The sequence below is a fragment of the Aspergillus saccharolyticus genome (genome assembly GCF_003184585.1).
Source record: "Aspergillus saccharolyticus JOP 1030-1 unplaced genomic scaffold BP01scaffold_81, whole genome shotgun sequence".
In the NCBI taxonomy this organism is placed as follows: Eukaryota; Fungi; Ascomycota; class Eurotiomycetes; order Eurotiales; family Aspergillaceae; genus Aspergillus; species Aspergillus saccharolyticus.
The window spans coordinates 4,170-20,397 of record NW_020290691.1 but is presented as its reverse complement, the minus strand read 5'-3'; the positions used below and the strand labels follow the sequence as shown (position 1 = coordinate 20,397).

The 16,228-nt window shown below is 22.3% G+C and overlaps 1 protein-coding gene across 1 annotated transcript; it reads right to left on the bottom strand.

Annotated features, from left to right (window-relative positions):
- Positions 1–5,441: 5,441 nt before the first annotated feature.
- BP01DRAFT_308960 (uncharacterized protein) lies at positions 5,442–5,603 on the bottom strand (the record flags this gene model as incomplete). The annotated part of the gene is made up of 1 exon (XM_025572361.1): positions 5,442–5,603. A coding segment is annotated over one exon (162 nt), but the record flags the coding sequence as incomplete, so codon positions are not given.
- Positions 5,604–16,228: the final 10,625 nt, after the last annotated feature.

The window sequence follows — 16,228 nt, the reverse complement described above, 5'->3', positions numbered from 1 at the left end:
TGCTTGTAGGGCTATTCGCAGGGCTATTTGTAGGGCTATTCACAGGGCTATTTGTAGGGCTATTCGCAGGGCTATTCACAGGGCTATTCGCAGGGCTATTTATAAGCTATTTACAGGACTGTTCGCAGGGCTGTTTATAGGATGGTTGGCAGGGTAGTTAGCAGGGTGGTTGGCAGAGTAGTTAGTATAGTGGTTGGTAGGATAATTAGTAGAGTAGTTTAGAACTAAAAATAGAACAGCTATACTTATAGTATATATAGATAATTATAGAAGAAAAGTAGATCTATCTACTCTATAAAAAGAAGCTATAAATTAGATAAAAATTTAGTAAAATTTAGAAAATAACTATTAGAACTTATACTTATTTTTTCTATATAGAGATATATTTTAACTAAAGTACATTTTTTTATTAAAAAAAAAGAGTAAACTATTAGTATAGTATTTAATTCTAAAAAAAATATATATTTTTTCAGAATAACCTTCCTAAACTAGAATAGAAAATTCTAAAAATAGATCTAGAAATTTAATAAATAGTTAGATTTTTAAATTATTAAAAAGTTTCAAAAAAGGTTAAGAATTAGTTAAGTTATTAATTTTTAAACTTCAAATGCCAAAAATTGATATTTTCGTATGGTATATAATATATAGATATAAACTATATAAGTTACTAAATCTACTATTAGTACTATAAGATTCTATAGATTAGATAAGCCTTGATTTTATTACTAGACTACTCTCTATATAGTAATAAGATAATATTTATAATATAATACTAGTTATAGTAGATCTCTATACTAAGTATATACTATATATCCTCTACTTAAAGAAAATAACTATAGAGAATCTAGTATAAATAGTAATTAAATAATTTATATTATATTATAGTATATCTAAGAGTCTAGTTAGTAATAGAGAAATAGTATTTATCAGCTACTTCTAATCTATACTATATGTTGGCCGTCCTTAGGAGGTCGCTATCAGCGAAGGCTATTCATGGGTCAAAGATGGTTGTTCATTGCTATCTACCTAGTCGCGCTGAGATATGGGGGCGACCAGCGAGGACGGGAAGTCGCCTAATGGGGAAATGGCGACACTCCCCCCTCCTAGATAGATAAGCCTACAATAACTATAAAGACAAAGAAAAAGAAAAAGGAAAGTAAAAGATATTAAACCGCTGCTGTGGAAAACACAAGACTAATAATAATAAAGATAGGCGCAGTATTAATAGTAAGATTAAAGAGAAATAGTACCAGACCACCAAACAAAGTCAGCAAGGATAGAAAACAGTAATACAGTAGAATCAATTTGAGATCTTGTTTAAATATCGGCAAAGATATTCTAGTAATAGCTATTTATAGAATAGTTTATTAGCAAAAGTTGTATTATAGCAGCTAAATATCCATATCTTTATAGTACCTAGAAAGGCACAGGCCTTATCTATTAAGATTATCGAAATCAGGATTTCCTTGCTAGTAAGATATCTCTCTAATACTATAACTAGTAGGCCCCAAGTATAGCCCTTAGTAAGTAGATTATTATATCTATATCTATACTAAAGTAGACTATTTACTGCATCTACTATTTTGATATTATATATAGTTAGCTTATATATTACTATAAATAACTTCTTAATTATTATAAGGATTAGTATCTTCTATATTAGATAATAGTCTTGAATCTATTTAGATAAGAGTTTAGAGTCAAGTTTCTTATTAGTAAAGTTTATCTTTATATTATTATTTTTATTATTAAAGAAGAGATAAATAAATTTATCTAAATTAGAATTATTATCTTATATAGATTTATAAGTAATAATCTACTTAAGTTTAGTAAGATACTTCTCTAGTACTTTAAGATAAGTAGAGTAGATATATACTCTAGAAACTATATAATACTTTATCTTAATCTTCTTAATAGATTTATTTATCTAATTATATAATATAGTCTTTGTTAGTATTAGTAAAAGTTCTATTTACTAGATATTAAGATTTTATACTAAGATAATTATTTTTATTTTATTAATCTAATCTTCTAGAAGATTAAGAATTACTTTAAGAACTTCTTCTTTTTAGTTAATAGTTAATACTTACTATTATAAGACTGTCTTAGTGAATACTTATAGTATCTATTTAAAGTTATTATAGAATTATTTTATAACCTCTAGCAACTTTCTATTAATATCTATCTCTATATTAAATATAGAAAGCTGTTAGTATTTATTTAGTTTATAGATAGTTATATTTATACTACTATGATTAACTATATAATAGAGGTTTACCTAAATCTATTCTTATATATAGATATAGATAATAGAATTATTATATATTATAGTATTTTAATACAAGTTGTATCAGCTCTGAATCTATTCTACTAAGAATTAGAGAAGCTTAGATTCTTTAAATACTAGGACTTCTTCTAGAGGTAGAAAGTTGTTAGGGAGTTTATTTATAGATATTATACTATTAATATTAATAAAATATAGTAGTAATATTTCTTTATTAATATTAAAATTATAGTAGTTAGAATTAATACTAGGGATAAGCTTTTTAGTCTTATTATTACTTTCTTTATCTTTATTATTATTCTTAGTCTTATCTATCTTAGCTCTTTTTGCTCTGAAACCCATCTTATTAGTTTTAGATAACTAAGGAATTAAGATAAAAAGTATTTTATCTTCTAAAGTATAGTATTATACTAATTCAAAGTCTGAACTAGAATTATTAATAGTCTAGGGGCACAAGTAAGATAGTACTTAGTAATCTAAAGCTATATTTATATTACTTAGAGATAGTCTAAGACTATAGATAATACTCTTAACTTAATAGTATTAGTTTTATATATAAGAGAATAGCTTCTGCTTCTTTTTATTTTAATAAATATATAAAGATATTAGGAAGTAAGAAAAGTAGTATATATTTAATAAAATAATAGAGATATAGTAAAGTAAGTAAAAGATAATAGTATAGAGAACTAATAAGAAATAGTAAAGATATTAAAAAGTATAGTAGTAGTAAGAAGTATTAAAGATAAGATAAAAATAAGAATAATATCTATTATTACTAGTAACTATAGTAGTATATTATCTTTTCTATAGACTCTGATTAGGGGTAATATTAGTTATAATTATTAACTAACTCCTGTATATTCTATAAGTTAGTTTTCTTATACTAAGTATTATATTTATTACTATATCCCAGCTATTTAACTAGATACTTAAAATAAGTATTATAGAAGTAGTAACTAAGAAGAGCTTTAATTTTATATAAGTTATCTATAATAGATTTAGATTCAGATAGTATATATTTAAATAGATCTCTTTAGAGGATTAGGATATTTATTAACTATTATAGATAAGATTTAAGATAAGTTATACTAATAACTAGATAAATATAAGATTCTAGTAGTAGTTTTAGATAATATATTAATATAGACTTTTTCTTAAGAACTTTAAATAATCTAGTAAAGATATTATTAAGCTTCTTCTTTAGAATTACTAATATCTTATAATTCTAATATAGATAAAGCTTTACTAAATTATCTTTCTAAAAGATTATATCTTAGTATTAGGTATTATATTAATACTTTATATTTATCTAAGTAATCTATAAAGCTTTAAAGGCGGTTGTCCTTACAGAGAAATTTTAGGGATAATCTTTGGATTATATAGATATACCAAGATTTAATATAGTTAGTAATTCTATACTATATATAAGAATATATAGGGAGAAATAAGTTAAGGTATTTTTATAAATATTTAAAGTTACTTATATCTATAGAAGTAATTTTAGTTAATCTACTATATCTATAAGTAATATTATTATATAGTAAAGAAAGATCTCTACTATCTAGTTTATTCTTTTACTTTAGCTATCAGCCTGGGTGTAGTTTATTATTATAAAGTATTATTTTATACCTAATAGAGTAAATAATACTATTTATAATTTAGATAAGAATTTAGAATTCCTATTACTAATAAGAACTTTAGAAATATCCTAGTCTCTAAGTATAAGTCTCTTAAGAAAGAGTCTAGTCTATTATATAGTATTCCAGTTATAATAATTAGAGATAATAGTAATTCTTTTTATATATTTATATATTACTATAAGTACTATATTATAGTCTTTGTCGCCTCTACTGTCTAGTAGAGTAGTAATAATATTAATTATTAGTATATAAAATAGTATTAGGGGTAATAAAATAGGTTATAGTTATTTATAGAGATAGTATCTGGATACTTTCTTATTATTATATTTATAGTAGTGAGTAATATATTACTTAACCTAGTATTAGTAATAGAAAAAGATTAAGCTATGGAGATTTTTAATAATATAGTTCTTACTAAGATAACTAAGTATATTATAGATATTCTTAAGGGTTTTCTTAAGTATAATTAATAATATATAAAGTAAATTCTAAGAGTTAAAGAGTAATTTATCTTCTATATAGAAGAATAAATTAATCAAAGTCTTAGTTTTATTATTCTTCTTAACTTAATCTATGATTTTTGACTATTTCTTATTATTAGGGTAGATATCTCTTACTCTTTATTTAAAGTTATTAGTAAAATAAACTAATAAGATTATAGATTTACTCTATAGTATATTAAGATAAAAGTTATTATTATTAGTTATTCCTATAGTAAAAGATAGCAATCTAAAAAGTATATCTAATATAATATATAATTTTCCTGGCTTATAGACTACTAGGAGCTGAAATTACTATAAGTACTATATTATCTAGATAAAATAAAGATTTAAATAGATTATTAATATAAAGATTAATAAGATTTACTTTAGAAAGAATTTAATTATCTAGTAATCTATATAGACTACTATTTTTTATACTACTTAGATAAGGTACCGGTATTTTCTTACTATCTATAAAAGTCTAGATATTTCTAACTCTATTAGCTAGTAATTTTACTCTGTAGTACTTAATTCTCTACTAAGAAAAAGGATTAATTATATTATATCTATAGAGAAGACCTCTATTAATATCTACTTTAATTAATATTTTAGGCTTAAGAAGTTATCTAATAATATATAGAAAAGTATAACTTCTATTCCTCTTTACTTAGATATATTGATATCTATACAGAGTATTTAGAATTTATTAAAATATACTAGTACTAGTTTTTACTAAAGTATATTTTTAATAGCTTTAAAGGACTGGATTTCCTATTTAGTTGATTTAGTTAATAATAACTTTACTACTTAGTTTTGTCTTACTATCTTACCTAGTCTATCTGGAATAGCTTTAGTTAGAAAGATCTTTCTTTATTATAAAGAATAAATTATCTCTATATAAAAAGAAATATAGTCTCTCAGCTGATTTATTAGTCTAATAAAATAATTTAATTTAGTTAATATTTTAGAGAATTATAGCTTTGAAATAGCTGTTATCTTAGTATTAGTAGTAGTTATTTTAAATATATTAATATTCTAACCAAGGATTTTAATAGAAAGGAAGGCTAGGAATAACTTATTAGAAGATAGTATTATATATATCTCTTTATATTTACTAAAAAATTTCTCTAAATATACAAGGTATTGTTTAAACTCTATAGAGAAAAGAATAAAATTATTAATATAAATATAAAGAAATTCTTATATTAAATAAAATAAGTCTTCTACTTATTATTATATATAAGGAATTAAGTTTAGGTATTCTATTAGATAAATCTTAAGAAACTTCTAACTATAGTATATAATTACTTCTATAAATTTCTAATTATTAGGATAAACAGACTATTAATAAAATATTTTGATTATATTAAGTATAGATAGATATAATATACTGATAAGTATAGTAATTATATCTATCTAGGTTAGTACTAGATATATATTGGGAATAGTAAGTGTATTTAATATATGAATATTAATAACTAAATAGAGTTTAAGTAACTTTTTACTAGTATTCTTAATAACTACTTTAGTAATAATAAAGACTAGTATATCTAATAATATAAAGTTTTTAGATTACTCTATACAGTTTATCTTTAGAAGCTTATTAAATATATTATCTACTACTTTCTAATATACTAGGCCTAATTTATAGATTTTAGTAGTTTTACTAAGCTTATCTTCTCAGCTATTATATAGAGAGATACAGAGCTAGTAGTCTATTAAAACTTTTATTATATTCTAATTAGTCTAGACTTTAGGATATTTATCTATAAGATCTTTAAGCTCTTTCTACTATTTTATTATATTATATATAGTTATACTGTCTTTTAGTTTTCTTATTAAAGGGAAATTAATATTAAATTTTAGTTTAGTTTATATCTCTAGTAGTACTAATATAAGTAACTAGAGTACTTTCTACAACTCTAGTATTATATAGTATACTACTATAGCATCAAATTCTGAAATATAACTAAGTTATATATAGTAATAGATAGTGACTAGCTATAATAAGGGATTAGTAGTTATTATACTTATAAAATTAGTATTAATAATATAAGCAAAGAAAATAGTATTAGTATACTATTTAGATTTAAATATATAGTTATAATTATAATTAAGATATAGTAGTTGTACTAGCAGAGTAACTTTACTATATACTAGAATACTAATCCTCTTATTAATAAAGACTAGCTAATTTTAATAATAGTTTAGTTTTAGTATAATTATTAAAGAAAGTATTATCTTCTAATAGTATACTACTGAAACTAATTAATTTTTGAAATTAATATTAAATCTATACAGCCCAAGGGTGTTGCCACTAATAAGAATATTTACTTTTAGATTCTAGATAAGATATATATCTACTATAACTTAAATTAATACTAACTTATTATTAATCTTTATAGGTAAGAATAGTAGTAGTAAGATATATCTAGTACTATTAAAGACCTAGTTAATATTCTAAATATAAATTAGATATTCTATTTTTATAACTAGAATATTCAGGAAATTGGCTGTAAGTCATCTTTTATTAATAATTAATATAATACAGTCAGAGTTAAGGTATATAGTATCTATTTTATTATTAATATAGACTCTAATAGTTGCGTACCGCTAATTCTTAAAGAATTATTCTGGTTTTAGAGGAATAAAGAAATTATCTATCTTAATAACTAGGATATTAAGATTAATATTTATATAGAATATATAAGGATTATAGTTTATAATATATATATATAGTATATTATTTAAGGTAAATAATATAAAGTAGTTAGAGTATTAGGAATAGAATATATCTTATTATTCTTAGTAATTAGAGGTATTAAGGACCTTATACTAATTATTAGAGTAATAAGTATTATTATTATTATTATTATTATATCCCTAAGTGCCCTGGGATTTATTATATACTCTATTAAATTAGCTATAGTAGGAATATCTACTATAGGAGCTGTTGCTACTATTACTATTAGTATTATTATAATATATCTTCTAGGGTCTGCCTCTGTCATGGTAATGATTATTCTGATAAAGAGGATTAAGAAAACTATAATTATATTCTTAATTCTAGTTATAATAATCTTTTCTACTATCTCTATAATTAGTTAGATTATTACAATGATCATCTTAATTATTATAGAGATTATTATATTTAATATTATATTAATCCTATTAGTTATTCTGATTACAGTCTAACAGCCTATAGATATCTATTTAGATTCTATGGTATTGGGGGCCATCTTAATTACCCAGTCTATAATTAAATCAGTCATATAGATAGTCATACCTATTATATTCCTAGGGGAAGTAAGCCTTGTGGGTGTGATTCTAGGTTCTATCTCTTATACTTAGGATCTATTTATTCTTCTAGATAGTAAAGTAGATATTTATCTTATTACTAAATTCCTTAAGTATAGTACTATACTTTGGTTTCTTAATATATTTATAAAGCTTAGGATTAATATAATATTATACTCTAATTATAATATCTTACTTATTTAATATACTATATAATTATACTAGACCTGATATTTCTATAATATATATAGTTAATAACTAGTTATAATAAATATTATATACTATATAATAATAATTATTAAGTTATTCTTAAAGTTGACTATTAGAAACTTTCTAATATATCTTAATTATAGTAATCTAGTAATTAATATTCCTAGAATTAATAAGACTAATTTAATATATTTTATTAATTTACTATATCTACTAGGTATTTATATCTCTATAGAATAGAGTATTTATATTTTAACTTATAGTTACTATATTCTTTAAGTATAAAGTAACTTTCAGAAATATATAGAAGACTTAAGTAGTATAATAATAAATCTTATTATTATATTTAACTGGGTCCCTGTGTCCCTAATTAAAAGATATATTAGAGTAAAAATATCCTATGTCTAATATTTACTACTATATATTATTGACTACCTGCAGACTGTTCTACTAATATAGGGGAGGTTCGAGGTTATTATTAATATTTTATCTAAGGATAGGTAGAGTAGGAGAAGCTATCTAATTATTATTCTAATATTCTTTAGTATAATATTCTTTATTCTATTATCTATAATTTTTATATTCTTAATATCTTGTCTTATAAGTATTAAGTACTATTATTATTACTTATATAAGAAGTTAGGTAAAATCTATCTTCTAGATATTAGTTATTCTCTTAGTTATAGTTTAAGTACTTATATTAGTATATATAATATTAACTTATATTAAAGTATCCCTATAATTACCTTATATCTGAGTAACCCTATATTAGTATATTAGATACTTAGAAATCTATAAAGTTATTAAAGTAATTTCAGCTGCTAGTATAAAGATAATACTAATAGATATTATAATAGTAATAGAAAGATTAAGTAATAGATCTATTAATAATAGTATAGAAGAGTTAATCTCTATATTAATCTATTTAATATTATTAGATTATTCTACTACTCTTAATATTAACTATCTTGGTATAGGAGTATTACTATTAATAAAACCTTCTAAGATTAGTTATAGTATAAAAAATAGTAGTAAACTAGTACTCTATAATAGTCTTAGTATTACTAGTATAGATATTTCTAGTACTAATTATAGTTTTAATATAGTTATTTTAATAAAAGTCACTAGTATAGATTTAGATATTAATAATATTAGTCTAGAAATTAATTATACTAAAGTTAAGGTAGTATTTAAGATAAGAAAGATATTAATATATAGAATTATATCTTTTCCAGCTTCCTTAAATAATATCTAAGTTATTAATACTAGTAAATAGATAAAGAATAAGAGTAGTACTATAACTTTAAACTTATAAAGTACTATTCTAAATAGTCTTCTTATAGTTTATTTAATAGAGTAGATATATTTATCTTTACTAATTTCTTAACTATAGTAAATTCTTTCTCTTTAAGTTATATCTAATAGTGAATTCTTGATAATTAATCTTACTATAGTAATGATATCTATTAGAATAGCTATAATAAATTTATATCTAGTATTAATAAAATATAATAAGTAGTAGATAGTTAATATAATATTTTCTAGATATATTAATATATGATTATTATATATATAACTCTATAGACAATTATATACTTATAACTAACTAATAGTTCTAAGTAAAAGAGAACTCTAGTATATAATCCTAGGATTACTAATTATATCTAGTTACTAGATTGCGCGTCTAGTAATTAGATATATAGGGATATAGTTAAAATAAGTAATAGTAATAAGTAAATAATATAATAAGTAAAAAATAAGTAAAAGATAAGAAATAATTTAGAATATAGTAAATAAGATAAATAGAGGGATAAGAAGTACTAGTAATTCTTACTATAGATATTTTACTAGACTAAGAATCTGTCCTAAATAAATCTACTAATCTAGATATTCTTAATATTAACGAAACAAGTTATATTGATTCTGGATATACTAAGAATCAGAAGCAGGATATGCTACCAATATTGGCTGTTCTTAGGAGGTCGCTATCAGCGAAGGCTATTCATGGGTCAAAGATGGTTGTTCATTACTATCTACCTAGTCGCGCTGAGATATGGGGGCGACCAGCGAGGACGGGAAGTCGCCTAATGGGGAAATGGCGACACTATACTACTATCTAAGTATATACTATTATCTCTTAATAGTCTACCACCCATAGATAGATAGATAAATAGAATATTAGAACTAGATACTAGAGTACTATCTATAAAAATATATAAACTAAGAATAGAATAACTAGCTATAGTAGCTACTACTAGTATAATTTATCTATAATATAGTAAAGTATAGTACTACTAGAATAACTTAGTAGAGACTTTTATAGAATATTATTTAGTTCTATAAATTATATCTAAGCTATAGGGCCCCGCAGTATCACAGAGTATAGTAGAATATATAGAGAAATTATATAAAAAATATATATTATTATTAAGTAGACTAGAAAAGACAAAAATAACTATAAAAGAGTAGTATAATAAAAAGTATATACTACTTAAACTTAAGGTAGATAGCTATATTATAATCTATATAAAAAATATAATTAGTATAAGACTAAACTATAAACTAAGTAATAGATAAATTAATCTAATAGAGATTCTAAATATCTAGAGTAAAAATATTTATAGAATATAACTATCTCTATAGATATATAGACTATATAATATATTCTATATATTACTACTTAAGCTATATAAGAAAGACCTATAAAAAATACTATAATTAGAATCTATTCTAATTAATAGAAAGAAAGAATATAAGATTAAGTATATTCTAAATAAGTATATTATATATAGTAGAGTAGAATATCTGGTAGTATAGAAGAGATAGAATCTAGAGAACTTAATATAAAAATTAGAAAGTAATCTAGTAGATACTATTATACTATATAAATTTAAAAATATACTATATAAAAGAGAATGTCTAAGATAGAGAAATTAAAGTACTATAGAACTATAAGATAAGTATAGTATAGTTAGTAGTTAATATTTAAGCTCTAAAGAGTATATATATAGTATAAAAAACTAAAATAATAAAAAAAAAAAAAGAAAAAGAGGAAAATAATAATCTCTACTATATTTAGTAGCTATCAACCTACTAGATATAGAGAAGCCAACCAATAATAATACTTGCAAAAAGAGTATAGAGAGGTAGTCTAGTATATAGACTATAGATAATAGTAAGACTACTAGTATAGAGGAAGATAGTAGTATAGATAATAGAACTAGAATAGTAGTAAGAATAAATAGATATAAAGTTTAAACAGTACCACAGCTATCAGTAAGATAAATAAGATATATATAGTATTATAGATCTATAATAGATATATTCTTATTTATAGTATACTACTAGATACTCTGTCTTACTTATCTTACTAGTAATTATAGTCTATACTAATTAAATAATAAGATTTTCTAAGAAGAGATCTACTAGTAACTATATAAAGTTAGTATACTATTAATAATAAGAGGAATAAGAGATACTTATAGATATATATCTATTAGAACCTTGCTTATATCTATAGTACTATAGATAGTAGATCTCCTCTGCTACTATTATAATAAGAAAGTATACTAATCCTATCTATATATATTAGTAATATACTTACAGATACTCTTTGTATATTAAAGAGAAAAAAAGAATATAATTAATAGAGACTATCTTAGATAAGAGAAGTACTAGACTATAATAGAGATAGTATAGATATACTATACAGAAGAGTATAGTTAGTATTTTTAAATTCTTTAAAGAGATATCAGCAGCCGCCTTAGCAGAGGGGCTAGAGATAGGGGTAGTACTTATAGTAAGGAAGAAGACAGCAGCATAGAAGATATAGATATATATTATATAGATATAGATAGTAATAAGCTTTTAATTAGTAGATATAATTTTAAATCTATATATAAGAATTAGTAGAGTCTAGACTATTATCTAAGAAGAAGAATAATAAAGTATAATAGAAAATATAGAGAAAAAAGAATTAAGATAAAAAAGTATATAAAATAATCTATATAAAATACTAACTATAAGAACTACTAACTTTAAGTATTAATATCTTAATATATAAATATAATAGACTATAGCTAGTAATATTAATTAATATAGAAAAGTATACTCTTTGAAATAATTAAAGTACTAATAATCTATACTATCTAGACAAGGAGTTATAATAGTTTAAAAGAAAAGACTCTAAGTTAGTATAATAATCTATTAAAATATATAAATAAATAACTTAATAATAGATAAAGATCTTAGAGTACTAGATATATTAATTAATATAGAATAAATAGAAGAATAAGATAATAGAAGAAAAAAGACTATATAATAAGAAATATAGAAGAAAATATAGCTAATAAGAAACTAACTAGTATAGTATAGTATAATATATATAAACTACTAAGATACTAAGCTTTAATATCTATAGTAGATATAATAGAGAAATAAGTAGTTATAGAACTAATAAAGTAATAAAGATAAATAATAAATTATAGAATATAATAAAATAATATAGTACTTATAATTTAGATCTTATTTAATAATTATAGAAGAAAGAAAAGAAGATAATAGTATAGATAATATATAATTCTTCTATATTAGAAATAATAATCTAGTAATACTAGTACTAGAGAAATTAATATACTAGTACTACTATACTATATAACTCTACTATAAGTAGTATAGTAGTCTATTATAATAGAAGTTGTGTAATAAGATTCTTTATAAGCTATAGAAATACTATATAAATACTAGAGAAACTAATTAATATAGAATTAGATAATAAAATAAATAATTAAAATAGTATATATAACTAGTCTTAGATATAGAAGAAATAATATAGAAAGATCATAACTATTAATAAATAGTACTATATAGAAATATACAACTATATATACTAGACTATAGGGCGCGGTTTAGTAAGAGGAAAGGTAATTATCAGACTATACAGTTAAACTACAGCCTCAGACCACAACCTGGGTTGCTGTACAGTGATGGTGCATATATATAATATACAGTGTGGCCTCAGGCCGTAATACACGCCGCAGCCTCGCTTAAGGTGTGCACACGTGACGCACACCCATTACTAGGGCCGCTGAGGACAGCCGCAGCAGACCTCAGCGGTTAGTTCAATATATACGGTACCCCTACATTCCACACAGTATATCACGTTCCCAACGCACCTCACATATAGACTTATTAAAAGTAGTTTAGTATATCCAAATTAGATAACTATATTAATTTTTAGAGATCTTTATTAAAATATCAATAGTTCTAGAAGTTATAATTTCTATTATTCTTTTCTAATTTATAAAAGTATAATTAGCTATATAATCTCCTCTTTTAGAGCTTTATTTATATATTTCTATTTTTAGTACTTTATTTATTACTTTAGTCCTGGAAGATAATATAACTTAATCTATTCTATTTATTAATAGATTATCTATTCTAGTACTTTAACTGAATTTAGTTATATATCTTATATATTAGTTTAAGGAATTTAGAGATTTCTTTCTAATTATTTTTAATTTAATAAGTCTAGACTATTATTTAAATATAGAGATATCTATTATTTTATAAATAGATTTAAGAAAATTAAAAAGTACTTTAATTAACTTCTTTATTTTATAAAGCTCTACTACTTTAGAATATAATAATTTTTATTAATTAATATAGTTTTTAATAGAACTTTTTATTAAGATTCTAAGATAGTAATATTAACTTATAAGATCTTACTTTCTTAATTAGTTAATTAATACTTGTCAGACTGGCAGCTCACCTGACTACCAAACCCTAGCCCTAATTCCTGGATTGAGCCATTTGAACCATTGTTCCAGCCCAATCCATCCCTGGCTAATTTACCCCTGTATTCTCACCCTGGATTCTTACCCCTGCATTCTGAATGTTTTGATTTCCTAATTAGGAAATTAATAAACAAAGGATTTTGGCTTAAATAGTCTACTTTATTCAATAATTTCCTGAGGATTATCCCGAATCATTCTGAATTAGTTAACCAGATATGTATTAAAATTAGTGGCTTGTTTATTTTCTTATTTATTCTATCTTTGATTCTTTTGATTTTAATTATCTTTAACTTTGATCTTACTTTAACTTTACTTTTATACTTAGCTTATATAGAAAAGTAAAAGTTAGATAAAGCTCTAATTAATTCTATTTAAAAAGAACTAAAACTCTAATAATTATAAGCCTGGAAGATCTCTTATTTTAATTTATTCAATCCCCCTGTTAATTAAATTGACTATAGTTAGTCCTATTTAAAATAAATAATTAGATTATTCAGTAATCTGATAGAATTCTACAATTGAATTAGTTATATAACTGGATTCTATAGATTAATTAAATTCGACTATTTGTTATTAATAAAGGGATATAGAAATTAGTAAACCCAGAACTACTAACTGAGTCTATCTACCTAATCCAGCCTAGTACTATTAGTATAAAATAGATAAAATTATTAGTAAATTTAATAATCGACTTAAATAAATTAGACTATCTACTATATTAGAAAGTCAAGTAGAACTACTACTAGAATCTTAAGAAATTTAATAAAACTACTTCAGAACTAGCCTTATTAAGTCTATTAATTAATTCTATATTAAGTAAGTAAAATTAGTATACTATACTTAATTTAGAAAAGCCCTATTAAATCCTTTAAGCCCTATAAAACCACCTAGTATTAACTAACTAATTAAGGAAATAAGATCTTATAAATTAATATTACTATCTTAGGATCTTAATAAAGGGCTCTATTAAGAGTCATATTAGTTAATAAGAATTAATATATTCTGAAGTAGTAGAGCTTTAAATTAGTAAGATTAAGAAGCTAATTAGAGTATTTTTTAACTTTCTTAAATTAATTTATAAAATAATAGGTATCTTTGTATTAATATAGTAGTCTAGGCTTATTAAAATTAAAAATAGTTAGAAAAAAATCCCTAAATTCCTTAAACTAACCCGCAAGGTATATGACTAGATTTAGTTAAATTACTAGAACAGGTAATCTATTAATAAGTAAAATAGGGTAAGCTATACTACCTTTCAGGATTAAAGTAATATACCAGAATAAGATAGTAAATAAACTACTGAAAATAGAAATATATAAATAAAGCCCCGAAAGAAGAGATTATATAGCCAATCCTGCCTCTATAAGTTAGGAAAGAATAATAGAAATTATAACTTTTAGGACTATTAATATATTAATAAAGATCTCTAAAATTTAATATAATTATCTAATCTAGATATACTAAACTGCTTTCAGCAAGTCTGTAAGAATCCGAAATTCAGATATATCTATAAGAAAACTTATTAAGCTTATTAAACAACCCCTATTATCCTAGAAATCTTTAAAAATTAATAAATAGAGGAATATCTATCTAAATTTACTCTATTAATATATTAATAGACTTCTAAACTAGGAAATGTATTAATAAATCTATTAAAATAATAGGTATTTAATACTGTATTTAATAGTTATATATATAATTTATTAGAATTATTTATTAATTATAGACTAGTTAATAATAATTATATCTATATTAGGAATACTTCTAATACTATTTAGAAATATAGAACAGTCCTATTCTACTCTACCTACCCAAAGGAAAATAGTATTATTTTTAAAATAAAGAATATTATCTTTATTTCTAGATTCTACTATAATATCATGTTAGGCTGAAAGGCTCAGGAAACTGGACTATTCTATAATAGAAAATATACTCTTTTAGAAATAGCTAATAGAACCTTAGTCTACTATATTAAGCTAATTTATAGACTATATTTTATTTAATAGAAATAATTAGTTAAATCCTTAATAATCCTTAATTTAATAATTAAATAGCTAATTAGAATATCTGAAAAGCCCTATATTTTAAATAGAACTATAAAAGAATAGTATAATAGATTAGAGTATCTAGAAGAAGAAGCCCTAAGATATCTTAGTTAAAAGACTTAGAATATTTAATTAACTAATATTAAGCTAGAATTAATCCAGAAATACCCCACCTGCTAAATCAGTCAATCAAATTGTTAGATTTCAAGATAGAAAATCAACCCAGGCACCAAGCCCTTTGAAACCCTACATTGGGATCTGATTTATATAACCACTGTATAGAATAAACAGAGATATATTAATTATCTCTATTATTTTTATTTAAAATTTTACTTAGAGTAAGCCCTAACTTCTAAATTAGGCGTCTTACAGTTAATTATTAATATAATTATTTATATAATTAATTAATATAGAACTATACCTAAGTGATTTTATTTAAATTAGGATAGAAATCTTAATATCTTTCTAATTTAGA